The sequence below is a fragment of the Myxine glutinosa genome, chromosome 9 (assembly GCF_964187855.1).
Source record: "Myxine glutinosa chromosome 9, kmMyxGlut1.1, whole genome shotgun sequence".
In the NCBI taxonomy this organism is placed as follows: Eukaryota; Metazoa; Chordata; class Myxini; order Myxiniformes; family Myxinidae; genus Myxine; species Myxine glutinosa.
In genome coordinates, this window is record NC_136269.1 from 145,174,186 (window position 1) to 145,192,152 (window position 17,967).

The following is a 17,967-nucleotide window of genomic DNA, read 5'->3' on the forward strand; positions in this document are numbered from 1 at the left end:
ATAAATCATTATCACAACAAGTATGTTAATATAAATCATTATCACAAGTATGTTAATATAAATCATTATCACAACAAGTATGTTAATATAAATCATTATCACAACAAGTATGTTAATATAAATCATCATCACAACAAGTATGTTAATATAAATCATTATCACAACAAGTATGTTAATATAAATCATTATCACAACAAGTATGTTAATATAAATCATTATCACAAGTATATTAATATAAATCATTATCACAACAAGTATATTAATATAAATCATTATCACAACAAGTATGTTAATATAAATCATTATCACAAGTATGTTAATATAAATCATTATCACAACAAGTATGTTAATAGAAATCATTATCACAACAAGTATGTTAATATAAATCATTATCACAAGTATATTAATATAAATCATTATCACAACAAGTATATTAATATAAATCATTATCACAACAAGTATATTAATATAAATCATTATCACAACAAGTGTGTTAATATAAATCATTATCACAACAAGTATATTAATATAAATCATTATCACAACAAGTATGTTAATATAAATCATTATCACAACAAGTATGTTAATATAAATCATTATCACAAGTATGTTAATATAAATCATTATCACAACAAGTATGTTAATAGAAATCATTATCACAACAAGTATGTTAATATAAATCATTATCACAAGTATATTAATATAAATCATTATCACAACAAGTATATTAATATAAATCATTATCACAACAAGTATGTTAATATAAATCATTATCACAACAAGTATGTTAATAGAAATCATTATCACAACAAGTATGTTAATATAAATCATTATCACAAGTATATTAATATAAATCATTATCACAACAAGTATATTAATATAAATCATTATCACAACAAGTATATTAATATAAATCATTATCACAACAAGTATGTTAATATAAATCATTATCACAAGTATGTTAATATAAATCATTATCACAACAAAGTGTTAATTTAAATCACAATAATAATGTTAATTTAGAGCATGAACACAACAAGGGTGAAGGAGTAAAAGAGGAAAAAAGTAAAAGAAATAGAGGGGAGTGGAAAACGAAAAACAGATAAAGAAGAGAAGAATGGTTGGGAGAGAGGGAGAGGTGGGATGCGAGAAAGGGAAGGGGTCGGACAGAGAGCGTGGATCGGGGGGAAGAGAGGGTGGGAGGGGAAGAGAGGTGCAGAGAGAGAGAGGGTGGGATGGAGAGAGGTGCAGAGAGAGAGGGTGGGAGGGAGAGAGAGAAGAGAGAGAGAGAGAGAGAGAGAGAGAGAGAGGAGAGAGGATGGACGGAGAGGAGGGGGGATGAAAGGAAGAGAGAGGAGAGAAAGAGAGTACTCTGACGGCATTGTGGAGGAGGGACCGGAAGAGGAGGGAGGTAAGGGAGGAGAGAAAGGGATACTGTGGTTGAGAAACAGAGCGATCTGGGCGGAGAGAACAAGTATGCTGGTGCTGTGCCCATACTGCAGCTCTGGCTGATCGGGAATGTTTGGAAGCAAAGGGAAGAAACAGTAATTGTGTTTGTAAAAACGGAGGGAGAAGAGCAGGGCGAGGATTAAACCGGCGGAGCGTTCAGACGTTGATTGGAGTGCAGCTCTTTGAAGAGAGGAGGTGAGAGAGACTGAGGTTGGCCAGATGTGTTCATGCAGGTCTTTGAAGATCATTCATCATGGATGTCTGAACATGCTCAATTGCTGTATCATCCATGTAGGCTCTAGCAACACCTATCACAACATTCTTATCTCACTCTTCCCCATTACTCCTATCGTTTACCCACCCAATACCATTAGACCAATCATTTAATTGCCAATCCTATTAGACCATCACTCCCTTACCCTTGGTCTCTAAAACCATTTTTTCCTTTAACATCCATTTCTCCATTATTCCCTCATTGAATCCCATCGCTGCACTTCATCTGTAATACTTCATTATCTGCATTATCACCTGGTGGTTCCACCTATTCTCGTATGCACTGGATCGCTCCAGGTAACGCATGCTCCTATGCATGCTCTTTTGCCATTGAGACAGGTAGAAATTGGAAAGAGGGAAGGGAATGCAAATCTGTGAATGCGTCTTGGTCTCTTTCTCATCCTAAATGTGTCCTCTTTTCTCACCTCTTTGTTCAGGTCAGTCTGGGGTTTCTTTATGTGCGAGACTGTTCAGGAAAATGAGGAATGATGAGCCAGAGAGAGGGCAAGAGAAGGAGATGGAGACACCGGGACAGAGCGCCACATTAGAGGGACACGGCTGTGTGAAGTGGAATGCACCTGACCGCCCTTGGCTCGGAACCCCCTGTATGTCTTGCTTCCTGCCATGAATGAAGGATTAGGAATTCCAGTTGAACCCTCTGGGATTCCCGAAGTCCAAATATGCCTCCAGGGAACCTGCGCGGTAAGGTGTTTCTCATTCATTTTACCTGTTGCAATAATCATTCATTTATAACAAGAATACGGAGATCTTTTTACATTCTCCTTTCTATTTAAAGTACGCCCCATAGGTAGCCCCCTCCTGAGACCTCACACTGCGGTTGTCTCTTGTCTGCAGAATGATTACCTGCTCCTGTGGTTAATCACACAAAAACCTGAACTGCTCTATCGATAAAAAAACTATTTTGGGGACAGAAAGGAAATCCAATTGCAATCAATAATTCACGGGTTGAAGAATTGTCTGTACACCTTGTATAGGATCGTGCGATCGATTAGAGATAACAGAGGAAAAGGGAGAATGTTAACCTGGCCAAGATAACCTGCAGGAAAGCTTAGCACCTGCTAACCTGCAACACCTTCTGGAAAGCTTAAACTCTTGGTGTCTGCCTTTTTTCATTTTCATGCTTGATGTCCATCCTGTGATTGATGAAAATAACTTGTGCTCAGCAGCTGGCGAGATATAAATCCAGTAATCTTAGTAATAATTGTGTAGAGGCCATTGACGTGACAGGTTACCAACGACTGGTGGTGTGTTTAAAGGTGTGGGTTAGATCAGTTGCTATAGTGTGCTCCAATTAAGCTGTATAGTCTGGGTTAAAGTCTGATGGGATATCAAACCAGATCAAACCACATCAGATCAGGAACCATGATCATGATCATGATCATGAACCATACAGAGTGTTGAGTGGTGTTGCTGTCCTTTTGTTGAAACAGTTTCCATGGCTGGGATTACAATCCTGGATGGGGTCGCCACTCTGACACTGGAAGTCAGGGCAGGGATTTGGAATTTTGCCATGGTAACGGCAATAGCTCGCTTAGGCCTCCTCTTCTTTAACAGTCACCAACAAATGCTGGCAAACGGCTTGCCCAGGATTTAATGCCCATCCTCCAGCAGAGGGACCTCACACACATTGATGAATCATCCAGTCTGTGAAACACCCGGATGACAGTTTACAGCTGGGCCGACATTCAAAACCCAGGGTAGACAGCTTAGAAGCGAGTACTTGTACCTCTAGGATCTATAGGCCATCATATCATATGCAGTCCTCTATTAATCCACGAAAATAAATCTGCCATTGGGTCGCAAAGCTGGAAAGGGGTGCTGTTTCTCAAAGCACGACGTCTTTGGGATGCGGATGCAAAGCTGGCTCCCACTGCATCTCTCTTAATACTTGGAGGTTACTGTGTTTCCTCCCATCTCTTGTTCGCTCTTCCCTCGCTTGTGGTGTCCTGTGGAGGCCCCACTATAACTACAATACATTAACATTTTACACGGCCCCACCCCCATCAGCTCAATTTTCCATGAACCCAGACGTTGCATAGGAATGATGGTAATAGGGCTTCGTGCCATACCAAATGAGTGACAATTGATCATGATGTTCTGAATGGCCTCGTCCTGTGTCATAGTTTGTGTATGTCTTCTATATGAGTAGCTTAGAAAGGTCTGCAATACACCACTGCAATCTTAGGGTTAAAGGAATCCCCATAGACGGATTAGGAATAACTTAACCCTAACCCTAACCCTAACCCTAACCCGAGTTGTTAGGGTTAGGGTTAGGAATAACCTTGTCACAATCTCATCTTGTACAGAGTGGCCTGAAAGTCGCTTTGCCCCTGCTGAATTTCTCCTTCCTCCCTTCCTCCCCCCATCCCTTCCCCTCCACTCTCCCCTGCCATGGTATGCGGATACACTGACTCAGTGACACGGGAGTCAGGAGGAAGTTATAGGCATGATGGACACATGTTGTTACACTGTTGAAGAGCAGTTGGTTGCTTGTGTTTGAGTGCATGAAAGGGAACACACAGGCCAAACACCAAAGCTCTCTTTCTGTGGCCACCAACTAGTTCAGATCTAACGACTCCAGATACTTCTTTGTGGGGCTTCATCAAGGAAAAGTGTCGACAAACCGGTATCGGACAAATGAACAATTGTAGTAGCATTCATGGCCTCTTTCGCACAGGTAACTCCATAACTGCTACAGAATATGTCCAAGAGGACTTGGCAATGAATTCAGTGATGCAAGGGGAATGGTGGAGGTCGAACAAATACAATGAGTGAATAATTATTTTTAAATACTGCACGACAAAACCTGTTTATTAAAATAGTTTAAGAACGAATGCTTTGCTGGGGAGGGGGTGAAGCAACTTTGCTGGGGAGGGGGTGAAGCAACTTTCAGGCCGCTCTGTCCAACATTATCTTTCGGAAGATACTAAGATACCGAGTTCTTCCCTGCGATTGATTTCGCATGTGAATGTTCAAGACCAAATGGTGTCCCTGTAGGTGTAGAACATGTAAGTTTATATGTGCTGTAACATCCTGTGGTTGGTTAAATAAACCACAGAATACAACTCTTTGTGAAGACGAGTATCGGTCTCGGTCAACGGACGGGATAGAGCGACAGACAATGGATTTCCTCACCTGCAAATGGATTAATCGCAAGGTTATCATCGTGGAAAAGATGTTTTGAGCGTAGATCCATCAGCCGAGCAAAATGGCAAAGAGTGCGCAGAGCCAAGAATGAAGCCTTTTCTCTGATGAAGGGCTTTCACCCGAAACGTCAGTCGCAGCCCACTTCCCATGGCGGTAAACTTCCTCTTATCAACTTTCAGTGAATAAAATACATTGTGGAGGGAAAACAAATCGCTTGGTTTAGATCTGATTGGTTATAAGACTGATGAAGAAGCTTGTACATTTTACGATTGAGTTATCATGTCCAAAACTAGCTTGACCCATTTTATGTGTAATCATGAGGTTTGTACAGTAAACAGGAAATTCATCCAAAAAGTACGAGGCTGGAGTGAACAGGAAGTGAGTGAAATCCACTGAATGTGCAAAGCAAGTACAGTGAACAGGAAGTGAGTGAAATCCACTGAATGTGCACAGCAAGTACAGTGAACAGGAAGTGAGTGAAATCCACTGAATGTGCACAGCAAGTACAGTGAACAGGAAGTGAGTGAAATCCACTGAATGTGCAAAGCAAGTACAGTGAACAGGAAGTGAGTGAAATCCACTGAATGTGCACAGCAAGTACAGTGAACAGGAAGTGAGTGAAATCCACTGAATGTGCAAATCAAGTACAGTGAACAGGAAGTGAGTGAAATCCACTGAATGTGCAAAGCAAGTACAGTGAACAGGAAGTGAGTGAAATCCACTGAATGTGCACAGCAAGTACAGTGAACCGGAAGTGAGTGAAATCCACTGAATGTGCAAAGCAAGTACAGTGAACAGGAAGTGAGTGAAATCCACTGAATGTGCACAGCAAGTACAGTGAACAGGAAGTGAGTGAAATCCACTGAATGTGCAAAGCAAGTACAGTGAACAGGAAGTGAGTGAAATCCACTGAATGTGCACACTGATCTCCATACTAACTGGATAGGAAGGGAAGCTCATTTTTTGAAGCCATTTGTCCGCCATCTTTGCTCCCCCACCGTTCCCCAAAACGAATGTCATTTACCGATGTAATGTGATTCCTCTTCTTCAATCTAATCGACCGCTGCGGTTTTTATAACCGTAAGCAGCGTGCGATGGCATTTCATCAATCCTGTAATAATGCTTTTTCAACCCTGGAACGGATTAAAATCAATTCGGAATGGAATAAAATAAAGTGGGAAGGTGGAATTTTCGTAGGAAATATGCTGATAATTAAATGTTAAATTCTTTAAATTCCCTCTAATTAAATATTAAATAAATTAAATATTCTAATAATAAATAATAATATTAAATATTAAATAATTAATTAATTATTTATAATTAAATAAATTAAATTAAATAATATTAATATTAATATTAAATATTAATAGTAATTAAATATTCTTCAAAATTTAAAGAATAGGAAAATAGGACTGCGTTTACTTTTTAATGGCTGATAATATAACATGGATCTGCAAAATAAATTGGAATGTGAATACTTGTATACCATATTTGGGGTCAAGTGTTGGTTTTGTTTTGTTTTGTTTTTTCATTCCACATGGCACAATATTCTTACTGAAGTGAGTACCATTGAAAATAAATTGGTATGTGAATACTTGTATACCATATTTGTGGTCAAGTGTTGGTTTTGTTTTGTTTTTTTCATTCCACGTGGCACAATATTCTTACTGAAGTGAGTACCATTGAAAATAAATTGGTATGTGAATACTTGTATATCATATTTGTGGTCAAGTGTTGGTTTTGTTTTGTTTTTTCATTCCACATGGCACAATATTCTTACTGAAGTGAGTACCATTGAAAATAAATTGGTATGTGAATACTTGTATACCATATTTGTGGTCAAGTGTTGGTTTTGTTTTGTTTTTTCATTCCACATGGCACAATATTCTTACTGAAGTGAGTACCATTGAAAATAAATTGGTATGTGAATACTTGTATAGCATATTTGGGGTCAAGTGTTGGTTTTGTTTTGTTTTTTCATTCCACATGGCACAATATTCTTACTGAAGTGAGTACCATTGAAAATAAATTGCATCCATTTAGCAAAGAATCAGAATCAGAAGAGTATAGTGAAAACAAACTTCTGAGTTATACTTCTGGGCAGAGAAACATGATGGTCATCGTAAATATTTTTGTTATTCTCCTCCAAGACACGTCAGGATATTGCCAAATTATGATAAATTATAAATACAGAATATAAAATAGCAACATGTGTACAGGACGGCATCTTTCCTCACAGCAACTTGCTTCCCTCCCACACATTCCCCAAGCCCTCTCCCTCCCACACATTCCCGATGTCCCTGCTCTCAAATGTTGCGTTTATGTGCTTCCCCTTCTCTCCCCATCTTGTCTACCGCTCCCCTTTTTATATACTTTGTTGGTTTGTTTGTCTGTTTGATTTGTTTGTGCGATAAATGTTAGCTCTTTCAAGAGCCTCGATTATGTATACAAACAAAAAAAAAATGTTTTGTTGAAATTTCGATTAAATTATTTTATAAAATATAGCAGGCATTGTCTTTTGATAAAGACAATGAACGGACGCAAATTTTCTGGGGGAACCAATATGGCGACAAATGTACTTCCGGTGACATCACAGCGAATGGACCGATTAGCGTTGATTTGGCGTCGAGCCTCCAATCCAGTTAGTATAGAGATCAGTGAATGTGCAAAGCAAGTATAGTGAACAGGAAGTGAGTGAAATCCACTGAATGTGCAAAGCAAGTACAGTGAACAGGAAGTGAGTGAAATCCACTGAATGTGCAAAGCAAATACAGTGAACAGGAAGTGAGTGAAATCCACTGAATGTTCAAAGCAAGTACAATGAAGAGGGGCCCAATAAAATTCAAGAAGCACAATGCTGGAGTGAACAGGAAGTGAATGAGATGCACTGAATATGAAGCTAGCACATACAGTGTTTTACATATCCAGGATCAGCACAGACATCAGAGACAATAAACCACATGGAACTTAAAGAACAGATTTAATGACTGAATCAATACAGAGCACAGATGTGTCTCAGGCACGCACTCAATTTCTCAAGGCAGCACCAGGCAGATCCAATAATGACCCCGAGCAATAGTGGCAGCCACCTCATATTGATAAAAAGAGATTGTTTACAACTATGAATGTTGATTGTGTCTCTGCTAGGGTCACTCATGACAGGGTGTTTGTGATAGGGTTAGGCTTTCCCAGTTTGTAGCTAAGAGCGAAGTCATACTTCTGAGCTCAGAGCACTGCAGTCTGGAATTGATTGGGAGCCTTTGAACAGGGGTTTCATACAATGGCTACAATAGCTCATCATCTGTGATTTTGTTCACATATCACCCATACGTGTAGTGGTGACACCTTTATTGTCCAAAGTTGACAGCAAGCATTTCCTTTTATATTTGTACCTTTTACCTGCATCGATTAGTGCTCCTTTGTTGATTAGTGCCCAGATTGGGAACAGTGCAAATTTGAGGCCATATTCACTTGTATCATTTTCAAGAATCAGTTCTTTGTGAGGGTCATAAGACGCAACACCTTTGTTACCATTTCTTTCACCTGCACATACTGTCTTGAGAGACTTATAACATCCATTTTTGTTATATTTGAAGTGGTTGAATCACATCAGCCAGACGGGGTAGAAATCTCACAAGACAGTTTCACGTGCGGAAGTAGCATTGGAGTCCCTCGATGTATTTTGGGACACAACCTCTTAATGTTGTTGACTTTTTCTTGATCTAACTGCAGATTTTCCGACATTATCAAGTGATGCATAAGTGTAATTTCACTCTTGCAAAATGGTACTTTACCTTTCTAGAGTGTGATCGCTTTTTCTCTGCAGCATGCAGGGGCAATTCCATGTTTCGACCATGGTCCCCTAAAATGACGATATTGTGACGGTTTTCAGAGACCCCGGGATGCACGAGAATACCGAGTGTAGTTATATCCAAAGTATATTAGGTAGCTAAATTTCCTCTACCCTCATATCCATGGAAAATGTGTTGTGTTTATGGAGAAGACTGAAACCCCTTCGTGTCTCTTCCAATTAGATTTCCTCTGTCCATCGCTCTCTCTATATATATATCTCTATATCTATCTCTATCTCTATCTCTATCTCTATCTCTCTCTCTCTCTCTCTCTCTCTCTCTCTCTCTCTCTCTCTCTCTCTCTCTCTAGCACATCCATACATGCTTTACATCACTCAACATTACAAAACCAACATGACAAAACCAACAGCCAAATCTCACATTCCAAGCTAGCAATCCACAGAGAAAAAAAACAGTCAAAACCTGTCAAGCGCTGCTGAGTGGAAGGACTGAATAGCCGCCGCACGAGCAACCACAAAGTCACTCAACACCTGGAAACCAACCGCATCATGCCGTTGAGTCGCTGTTCCCACCAGCCACACCGGGTCGTAGGGGAAATGTCAAAGGGGGGAGGGCGTCGAGCCCACGCCTCCTCACTGACCAAAGCCCACGCATCCAATGGCATAAGGCGGATCACGGAGAGAAACAATCGAGGAGTGACCGGATCATGGGGTTTCTGCCCAAGCCAAAACGATGCTCATAAATACCCGGACTGAAGTGCAGAGGTTGGTCGGCATATCTAGGAAAAATCTGCAATAATGGACTAATCCTGCGAGGATGAACGACCTGAGATCACAGTGCAGCAGAGGGCCAGTGAATGGACCGAGCAGCAGTCACACGTTTACAGTATATGGTTTCCTGGACACACATATATGGTTTATATATGATTTCCTGGATGCACTGGCCACGACACACTGATTTACACTATCAGTCTCTTGCCTACCCTAAATCTAATATGTTCCCTTTGAGTGGAACTCCAAACATCATTTCTCAAACTTCCTGATCGTTCCATTGGTTAGAACAGTGTGTGGATATTGACAGTAAGTTCAGCCTCACCGTTTTGTTGTGGTTAGCCATAGTGCACTTTCCACTTCCGGTATCACTCTGCCGTTTTGATTAATTGTAGTGGAACGTTGGGAAACACAGTCCTTGTCTGGGTTGATTAATTTTCCGGCATGGTAAAGCAAGATTTTGACGCTGGACCCTACCTAAATTAAGCATCTCAGACGTCGTCTGTGGTTGCTTAGCAGCCTGTCACGAAGTTTGCTGTGAAGTGGGTCCAAGAATCACAGCAATATCATCCTCCATGCACACAAGAATGTGTAGCTCTCTCGTGCCACTCAAACACCTTAGATTACACCGAAAATTTGAAAGGCAGTGACAGCAATCTGTACCAACTGTAGCAGGTCCGAAAAAGTAATAGGAAGAGAATAATGTTTGCAAAGTAAGGCCTTGCTTGTGCTCATGAGGGTCAATACTCTCAAATATCCCGACCTGTCAGGACTAAAAAACAACACCTGACAAAGAGCGGATGAGCTCCCGAAGGGAGCCAACGGTCATCCAGTAAGGAGATGGTGTCTTCTAAAAAAGAAACATCCATCCGGATTGGACCGATTTGAGTTATACCAAACACTTTAAAAATGGTAGGTGCTACTTCCTTGCTTGACGTTCAGCATTTAAAAAGGTTAGAGCATAGACAATTCCCATCGACATCCATGGGGAGGAGAACATTCCTCCTGAGGAAATGCCCCACTGAGTATGGTGAGAAAAGCAGCACCATTGTAATGACGTCACTGGTACCCAGAGTATCCTGGGAAGTGGCAGTAGCTCTTCCCCTAAGCTCAGTGGCTGTGTGTTTGTCTCATCAGTGTGTGTGTCCATGTGTGTGTGTCCATGTGTGTGTCAGTGTGTGTGTGTGTGTGTGTGTGTGTGTGTGTGTGTGTGTGTGTGTGTGTGTGTGTGTGTGTGTGTGTGTGTGTGTCCATGTGTGTGTGTATGAGTGTTTGTATCCATGTGTGTGTGTCCAAGTGTGTGTATTCGTGTGTGTGTGTGTGTGTGTGTGTCAGCTGCATTACGAGCCATAGACCATGTATAAAACATAGTGATCTTGTTGACCAATGAAATTGATTCATCTACCAGAACTATGACCCCTAAGTTGGCATCAATCCAGCTCAGCTTTGAGTTTGGAGCAGACAGCAATAGGAATAAGTCAAGGCGGAAAGACAACTGTCGCCACTTTTGTGTCAACCTTTAGGTGGTGTAGGCCCAATTTGGTAAGGAATAATTCAGGGTAATTGTTTTTGAGAGTTACAGTCGACAATCATTCAACATTGCCATGGTCCACTGTGATGAGGTGCAATGTTGAGTGAAGAACGAATCCTGCTCAAGAAGGCTAATGTCAGTCTGTTGGCAGACAGGTAGAATAATGCAGGAAATCAATAGGACGGTATGTGCTACTTGATGTATACTAACCGCCGTGGGAAGCAAGAGGATGCTGAGGTTTCAGATATTAGCTCTTCGGAGGAGTAAGAGAGACCTATCTGCTCAGCTGTCTTAAGTCCCAGGATGGGTGTAAGGCTCTCCTCAACTACAACATATTCAACAGAGTATTTATTCTCGTTCATTGGGTTGTGGAGAGTTTTATGACAAGTGCCCACCTGGCATCATCTCCACATCATTAAACATTTTTAGTTTCATCGTAGCGAGTTAAAGTTTGTCTTCAAGTTTGTCTATAGATTGACAGATGCACCAGTATAAACTTGGAGTACAACATCAGTTTTCCATAAAAGCACGTGACATGTGATTTATTTTGCACAACTGTTTTATGGATTGTATCTATTCTTCATTTGATGAGGTATTTTCGGTGTTGTGGTGTACTTGTATAATCTTTCGAGTTGTATCTCCACAATGTTTTGGATAGAAACATTGTTATATTGACTTGGTGAAGGTTATACATTATATTGGCTGTAAAATTTCCTGTCAAGTCACAAAAATAACTGCAACAACAACACGAGGAAAAAGGGAAGGAGTTTGAAATGGAAAGAATGAAGAGAGAAGATGGACACATTCTCTTGAGCTGCCATGCTCTGTTTGAAGCGGTGCATATGGTGTTAAAACCGACATAATCAGTGAAGGAGGAATCGGGGGTCTTATGCATGAGAACTTGGGCAGGTTCAGTGACTCACCTGCTCCCTGACCACACAGACCAACTTCAATCCACTGTACACTATCTGAGGAGGTTCAGATTCGCTTCTTATAGCATACCCTATAAGAAGCATACTCCTCACTCTCTGAAGACCTGGACAAAATCACAGACTGGTCAAACAAGTGGAACATGTCTTTCAATCCTGACAAATCTCACACTCTTACTATGTCTCTCCGAAAGGATCGACTGGACAACCCTCCCATCTACTTTCTCAACAATCCTCTCCAAGAAGTTCTGTCGCTCAAGATTTTGGGTCTCACTATCTGCCATGATCTTTCTTGGGAAAACCACATTTCCAAGCTGGCCTCCAAAGCCAGTCGCCGACTGGGCATCCTCCGTCGTGCGAAGTCCTTCCTCGGCACACCTGAGCTCCTCACCACATACAAGGCTTTCATCCGCAGCTCAATGGAATACTGTTCTCCCCTATGGGCCGGTGCTCCTGCCTCACACCTAGCTCGGCTTCACGCTGTTGAAACCAAAGCTTTCAGAATTATTGGAATCTCCCGCGATGAAGCTATCTCTGAGGGCCTTTCACTCACTCACCGCAGGCAGGTAGGTGGTCTTTCTGTCTTCTACCGACTCCTCTCCGGCCTTGCACCCCCAGCTCTCTCTGTGCTCTGTCCCCCAAATATTCCTACAGGTCGCACAAGATCTGCCAGCAACCCTCTGATGGTTAAACTGCCGAAATCTCGGCTCTCCGCTCACCTTCACTCTTTCATTCCTCTTTTCTCCCGCCTCTGGAACAAACTCCCTCACTCCCTTCAATCCCACTCCTCCCTCCAGGTCTTTAAAACAGCTGTTCACCACCATCTCTTATCTTCCCCCATCCAAAACCTTGATCTTTTCTACCCCCGCTAATTCACCCCAGATCCACCTTGTTTGAAATTCCAACTTCTTTCCTGGAAGTCCTGGCAGTGTCCATATGTTTTATACCTCTCCCACTGCCCCCTTCCCACGCCCCCCCCCCCCCCCCCCCAAAGCCCTCGCCCTCTCTCAGATCTCTCGATGTCTCCATGTCTCTCGGTCCCTGCTCTCAAATGTTGTGTTTGTGTCCTTCCCCCTCTCTCCCCATCTTGTCTACCGCTCCCTATGTTATATGTTTTATGTGTCGGTTTGTCTTTCTGTGTGATTAATGTTCGCTCTTTCACGAGCCTCGATATTGTATACAAAAAAAAAAAAAAAAAAAAAAAAAAAAAAAAAACCCTGTGAGGTATTCTTCGCTGAACTCCTGTTATTCGTGGCACCTACCTGTCGGACATTTCACTGCTGTTACCTCGGTGGAGATTTCAAAGCTGCTCCTTTTATATCCTCATTGGTGCCATTTCAGGTGATTTACAAGCCACTTTGGAGATGGCACTCGGCTGGTTGTCTGATGCATAATCTCAGAGCTTATTCGTCCCTACAACACTCTCCTATCCTACACATCATCCTTTATCGCTTGGAGTTCCTAACTTGGAGTTCCTAACATCCATTATAGCTTGGAGTTCCTATCTTCATCCTCTGTGATACAGCTTTACCAGTGGATGCTTCTCTATGCTTCAATGATATGAGGACTTCACCTTCTGAGGACTTGTAGTAAAACGTGACAATCCAGGAGGCTTCATCCTGTGTGCACCCTCTGGAATAGATCCTTTTTACCATGCTCACCATCAACCTTCCACCAATGTATAACCCTCTGCGGTTTACTATACGAACAGCTTGCTTGAGCTAAGTTGCCGCATCTAGAGTCGTCATTTAACTTATAGCTGTATTGTTGTTGGCTGTGACTTTTGTACTCATTGAATTTGGGGATCTTTAGGAAAGTAATTATGGGCCGAATTTATGAAAGGCGTTTAAGAGTAGAATCGCTAATAGTGGATGATCACCCATTCAAAGTTAATTGTCAATCGCTGAAGAGTGTTTATCTAATGCGCAATCAAAACCTAATCACAAGCGTTTAAATAACAAAGACACTTTTACACATCAGGGAGGCCATTCTAAGAGTGTGTTTAAGGCCTTGAAGCAAACAAGCGGCAAAAATGGAATAGTTAGAACTGCAGTTGTTCTCTCATGTACTTCCTGGCAGATTAAGTTAACTTTACAATCACCATAAGTGTATGGAAGGAGTGGCAAAACGTCACCAGATCTGCATACATAAATAGATAGCCATTAATTATTTTTTGTACCGTGTACACAACCCAAACATAAAACATGATGATGTTTCAGTAACAATCATCGATCACTTTAATCAAAATTACCTAGAGTGGTATACTTGTGGGAACCACAGCTCGGATACAGAGATTGTATTTTCTGTGATCAGTGGTTGGAGGGATGGATGAGGGGAAGGATGGGTAGATGATTGGAAGGAAGGATTGATGAGTGGAAGGAGGGATAGATAATCTCGAAGGAGGAATGGATGGATATTTTGAAGGAATCATTTAATTGGCTGCTGAATCTCGTGCAAAATGAGCTGCATCAACCTACAATGAGGAGCAATGTGCTGAATCCGCTGGAACAATTGTCCGTGGTAATTTGATTTGATGCTCGTGCATCATTTCAATTGGATGTTGGAGATATGGGCGGGGTTTCACAGACTAATCGCCTGTTTAGATGCACACAACTAAACAGCTGTTTATCTCCCTTCGTAAATTGCTGTTTAGACGTGTGTTTTGTTGTGTGGCGCGTACAAATATGTTGTTTTTTAAAATCAGATTAAGGGTTTTTAAAATCAGATATTAGGAGTTTTTTTTATTGGATATCAAGGGTTTTTTTTATCAGATATGAAGGTTTTTTTTTATCAGATATTAAGGGTTTTTATCAGATATTAAGGGTTTTTTATCGGATTTTAAGGGTTTTCATCAGAAATTAAGGGTTTTATCGGATTTTAAGGGTTTTTATCGGATGTTAAGGGGTTTTATCGGCTTTAAGGGTTTAAAAAAAAATCAGATATCAAGGGTTTTTAAAATCAGATATTAAGAGTTTTTATCAGATTTAAGGGTTTTATCTGATTTTAAGGGTTTTTATCGGATATTAAGGGTTTTTTAAATCAGATATTAAGGGTTTTTATCAGATTTAAGGGTTTTATCTGATTTTAAGGGTTCTTATCAGATATTAAGGGTTTTTAAAATCAGATATCAAGGGGTTTTTAAAAATCAGATATTAAGGGTTTTTATCAGATTTAAGGGTTTTATCTGATTTTAAGGGTTTTTATCAGATATTAAGGGTTTTTTTTATCAGATATTAAGGGTTTTTTAAATCAGATTTAAGGTTTTAAAATCAGATTTAAGGGTTTTTATCTGATTTTAAGGGGTTTTATCAGCTATTAAGGGTTAGGTGTGTTTGCAAGACGCTCGCTGAACGCCTTTCATAAATTAGCCTTTCATAAACTTAAATTTGTAAATTAACCATGAGATGGGAAATAGGAGGGATCAGGATCGGGATTGGGAAGGGGTGTGGGGACCGAGGAGGTTGAGGGGGCAATAAATCAACACCATTAGAATACATTTCACGGATTTTTCAAATATGTAAAAATTTTGAAAATTATAATCAAACATTGAATAATTCCTCCCATGCTTTTTTTATTACCAATGCCTTGCTTAATTTGTCATTATCATGTTGCAAATTGTTTGAATCTTTGTAGGAGACCTAAAGCTGCAAGCCCGCCGGTTTGTATTGTGTTTGTCTTCCGGTAGCACACAGGTCACTAGGTCCGGCATCCGGCCATAACAACACGAGGCCCGAATACCAATAGCCCGTGCCAATCCATCAGCGGTAGGTACAGTAATACATACCTACTCACGTGTGCACATGGAAGCGAAAAGAGCGTCGTGAAATAGCAAATTGTGCTGGCGTGTTGCCATGGAAACCTTTCAAACATCACGGTGAAAGGTCTGAAAAAGTGCACAATGAGTGAATGTGTGGCCTAAAATTCCAGAGCATTACATTCCACAACATATGCACTTCCTACTTCCTGCTTGTGGTTGCTCGCAATGGCTCAGACGCACAAACAAGCATGCTCAGACACACAAACAAGCATGCTCAGACACACAAACAAACATTCCCAGACACACAAACAAGCATGCTCAGACACACAAACAAGCATGCTCAGACACACAAACAAACATGCTCAGACACACAAACAAGCATGCTCAGACACACAAACAAGCATGCTCCGACACACAAACAAGCATGCTCAGACACACAAACAAACATGCTCAGATACACAAACAAGCATGCTCAGACACACAAACAAACATGCTCAGATACACAAACAAGCATGGTCAGCCACACAAACAAGCATGCTCAGACACACAAACAAGCATGCTCAGACACACAAACAAGCATGCTGAGACACACAAACAAACATCCTCAGACACGCAAACAAACATGCTCAGATACACAAACAAGCATGCTCAGCCACACAAACAAGCATGCTCAGACACACAAACAAGCAGGCTCAGACACACAAACAAGCATGCTCAGACACACAAACAAGCATGCTGAGACACACAAACAAGCATGCTCAGACACACAAACAAGCAGGCTCAGACACACAAAGAAACATGCTCAGACACACAAACAAGCATGCTCAGACACACAAACAAGCATGCTCAGACACACAAACAAGCAGGCTCAGACACACAAACAAGCATGCTCAGACACACAAACAAGCATGCTGAGACACACAAACAAGCATGCTCAGACACACAAACAAGCAGGCTCAGACACACAAAGAAACATGCTCAGACACACAAACAAGCATGCTCAGACACACAAACAAGCATGGTCAGACACACAAACAAACATGCTCAGACACACAAACAAACGTGCTCAGACACACAAACAAGTGTGCTCAGACACACAAATAAGCATACTCAGAAACACAACAAACGTGCTCATACACACAAACAAGCGTGCTCAAAGACACAAACAAGCGTGCTCAGACACACAAACAAGCGTGCTCAGAGACACAAACAAGCATGCTCAGACACACAAACAAGCATGCTCAGACACACAAACAAGCATGCTCAGACACACAAACAAGCATGCTCAGACACACAAACAAGCATGCTCAGACACACAAACAAGCATGCTCAGACACACAAACAAGCATGCTGAGACACACAAACAAGCATGCTCAGACACACAAACAAGCATGCTCAGACACACAAACAAGCATGCTCAGACACACAAACAAGCATGCTCAGACACACAAACAAGCATGCTCAGACACACAAACCAGCATGCTCAGACACACAAACAAGCATGCTCAGACACACAAACAAGCATGCTCAGACACACAAACAAGCATGCTCAGACACACAAACAAGCATGCTCAGACACACAAACAAGCATGCTCAGACACACAAACAAGCATGCTCAGACACACAAACAAGCATGCTCAGACACACAAACAAGCATGCTCAGACACACAAACAAGCATGCTCAGACACACAAACAAGCATGCTCAGACACACAAACAAGCATGCTCAGACACACAAACAAGCATGCTCAGACACACAAACAAGCATGCTCAGACACACAAACCAGCATGCTCAGACACACAAACAAGCATGCTCAGACACACAAACAAGCATGCTCAGACACACAAACAAGCATGCTCAGGCACACAAACAAGCATGCTCAGACACACAAACAAGCATGCTCAGACACACAAACAAGCATGCTCAGACACACAAACAAGCATGCTCAGACACACAAACAAGCATGCTCAGACACACAAACAAGCATGCTCAGACACACAAACAAGCATGCTGGGACACACAAACAAGCAGGCTCAGACACACAAACGAACGTGCTCAGACACACAAACAAGCATGCACAGACACACAAACAAGCATGCTCAGACACACAAACAAACATTCCCAGACACACAAACAAGCATGCTCAGACACACAAACAAGCATGCTGGGACACACAAACAAGCATGCTCAGACACACAAACAAACATTCCCAGACACACAAACAAGCATGCTCAGACACACAAACAAGCATGCTGGGACACACAAACAAGCAGGCTCA

At 41.4% G+C, this 17,967-nt stretch overlaps 1 protein-coding gene across 1 annotated transcript in view; it reads left to right on the forward strand.

Moving 5' to 3' along the window:
- The first annotated feature begins 1,442 nt into the window (after window positions 1-1,442).
- Window positions 1,443-17,967, forward strand: part of LOC137434827 (neuropilin and tolloid-like protein 1) — a 123,309-nt gene continuing 106,784 nt past the window's right edge. The window contains exons 1-2 of the mRNA XM_068127959.2: window positions 1,443-1,644; window positions 2,160-2,424. Of these exons, the coding sequence (XP_067984060.2) occupies window positions 2,403-2,424 (22 nt within the window). The 5' untranslated portion in view covers window positions 1,443-1,644; window positions 2,160-2,402. The remainder of the gene's footprint in view (window positions 1,645-2,159; window positions 2,425-17,967) is intronic.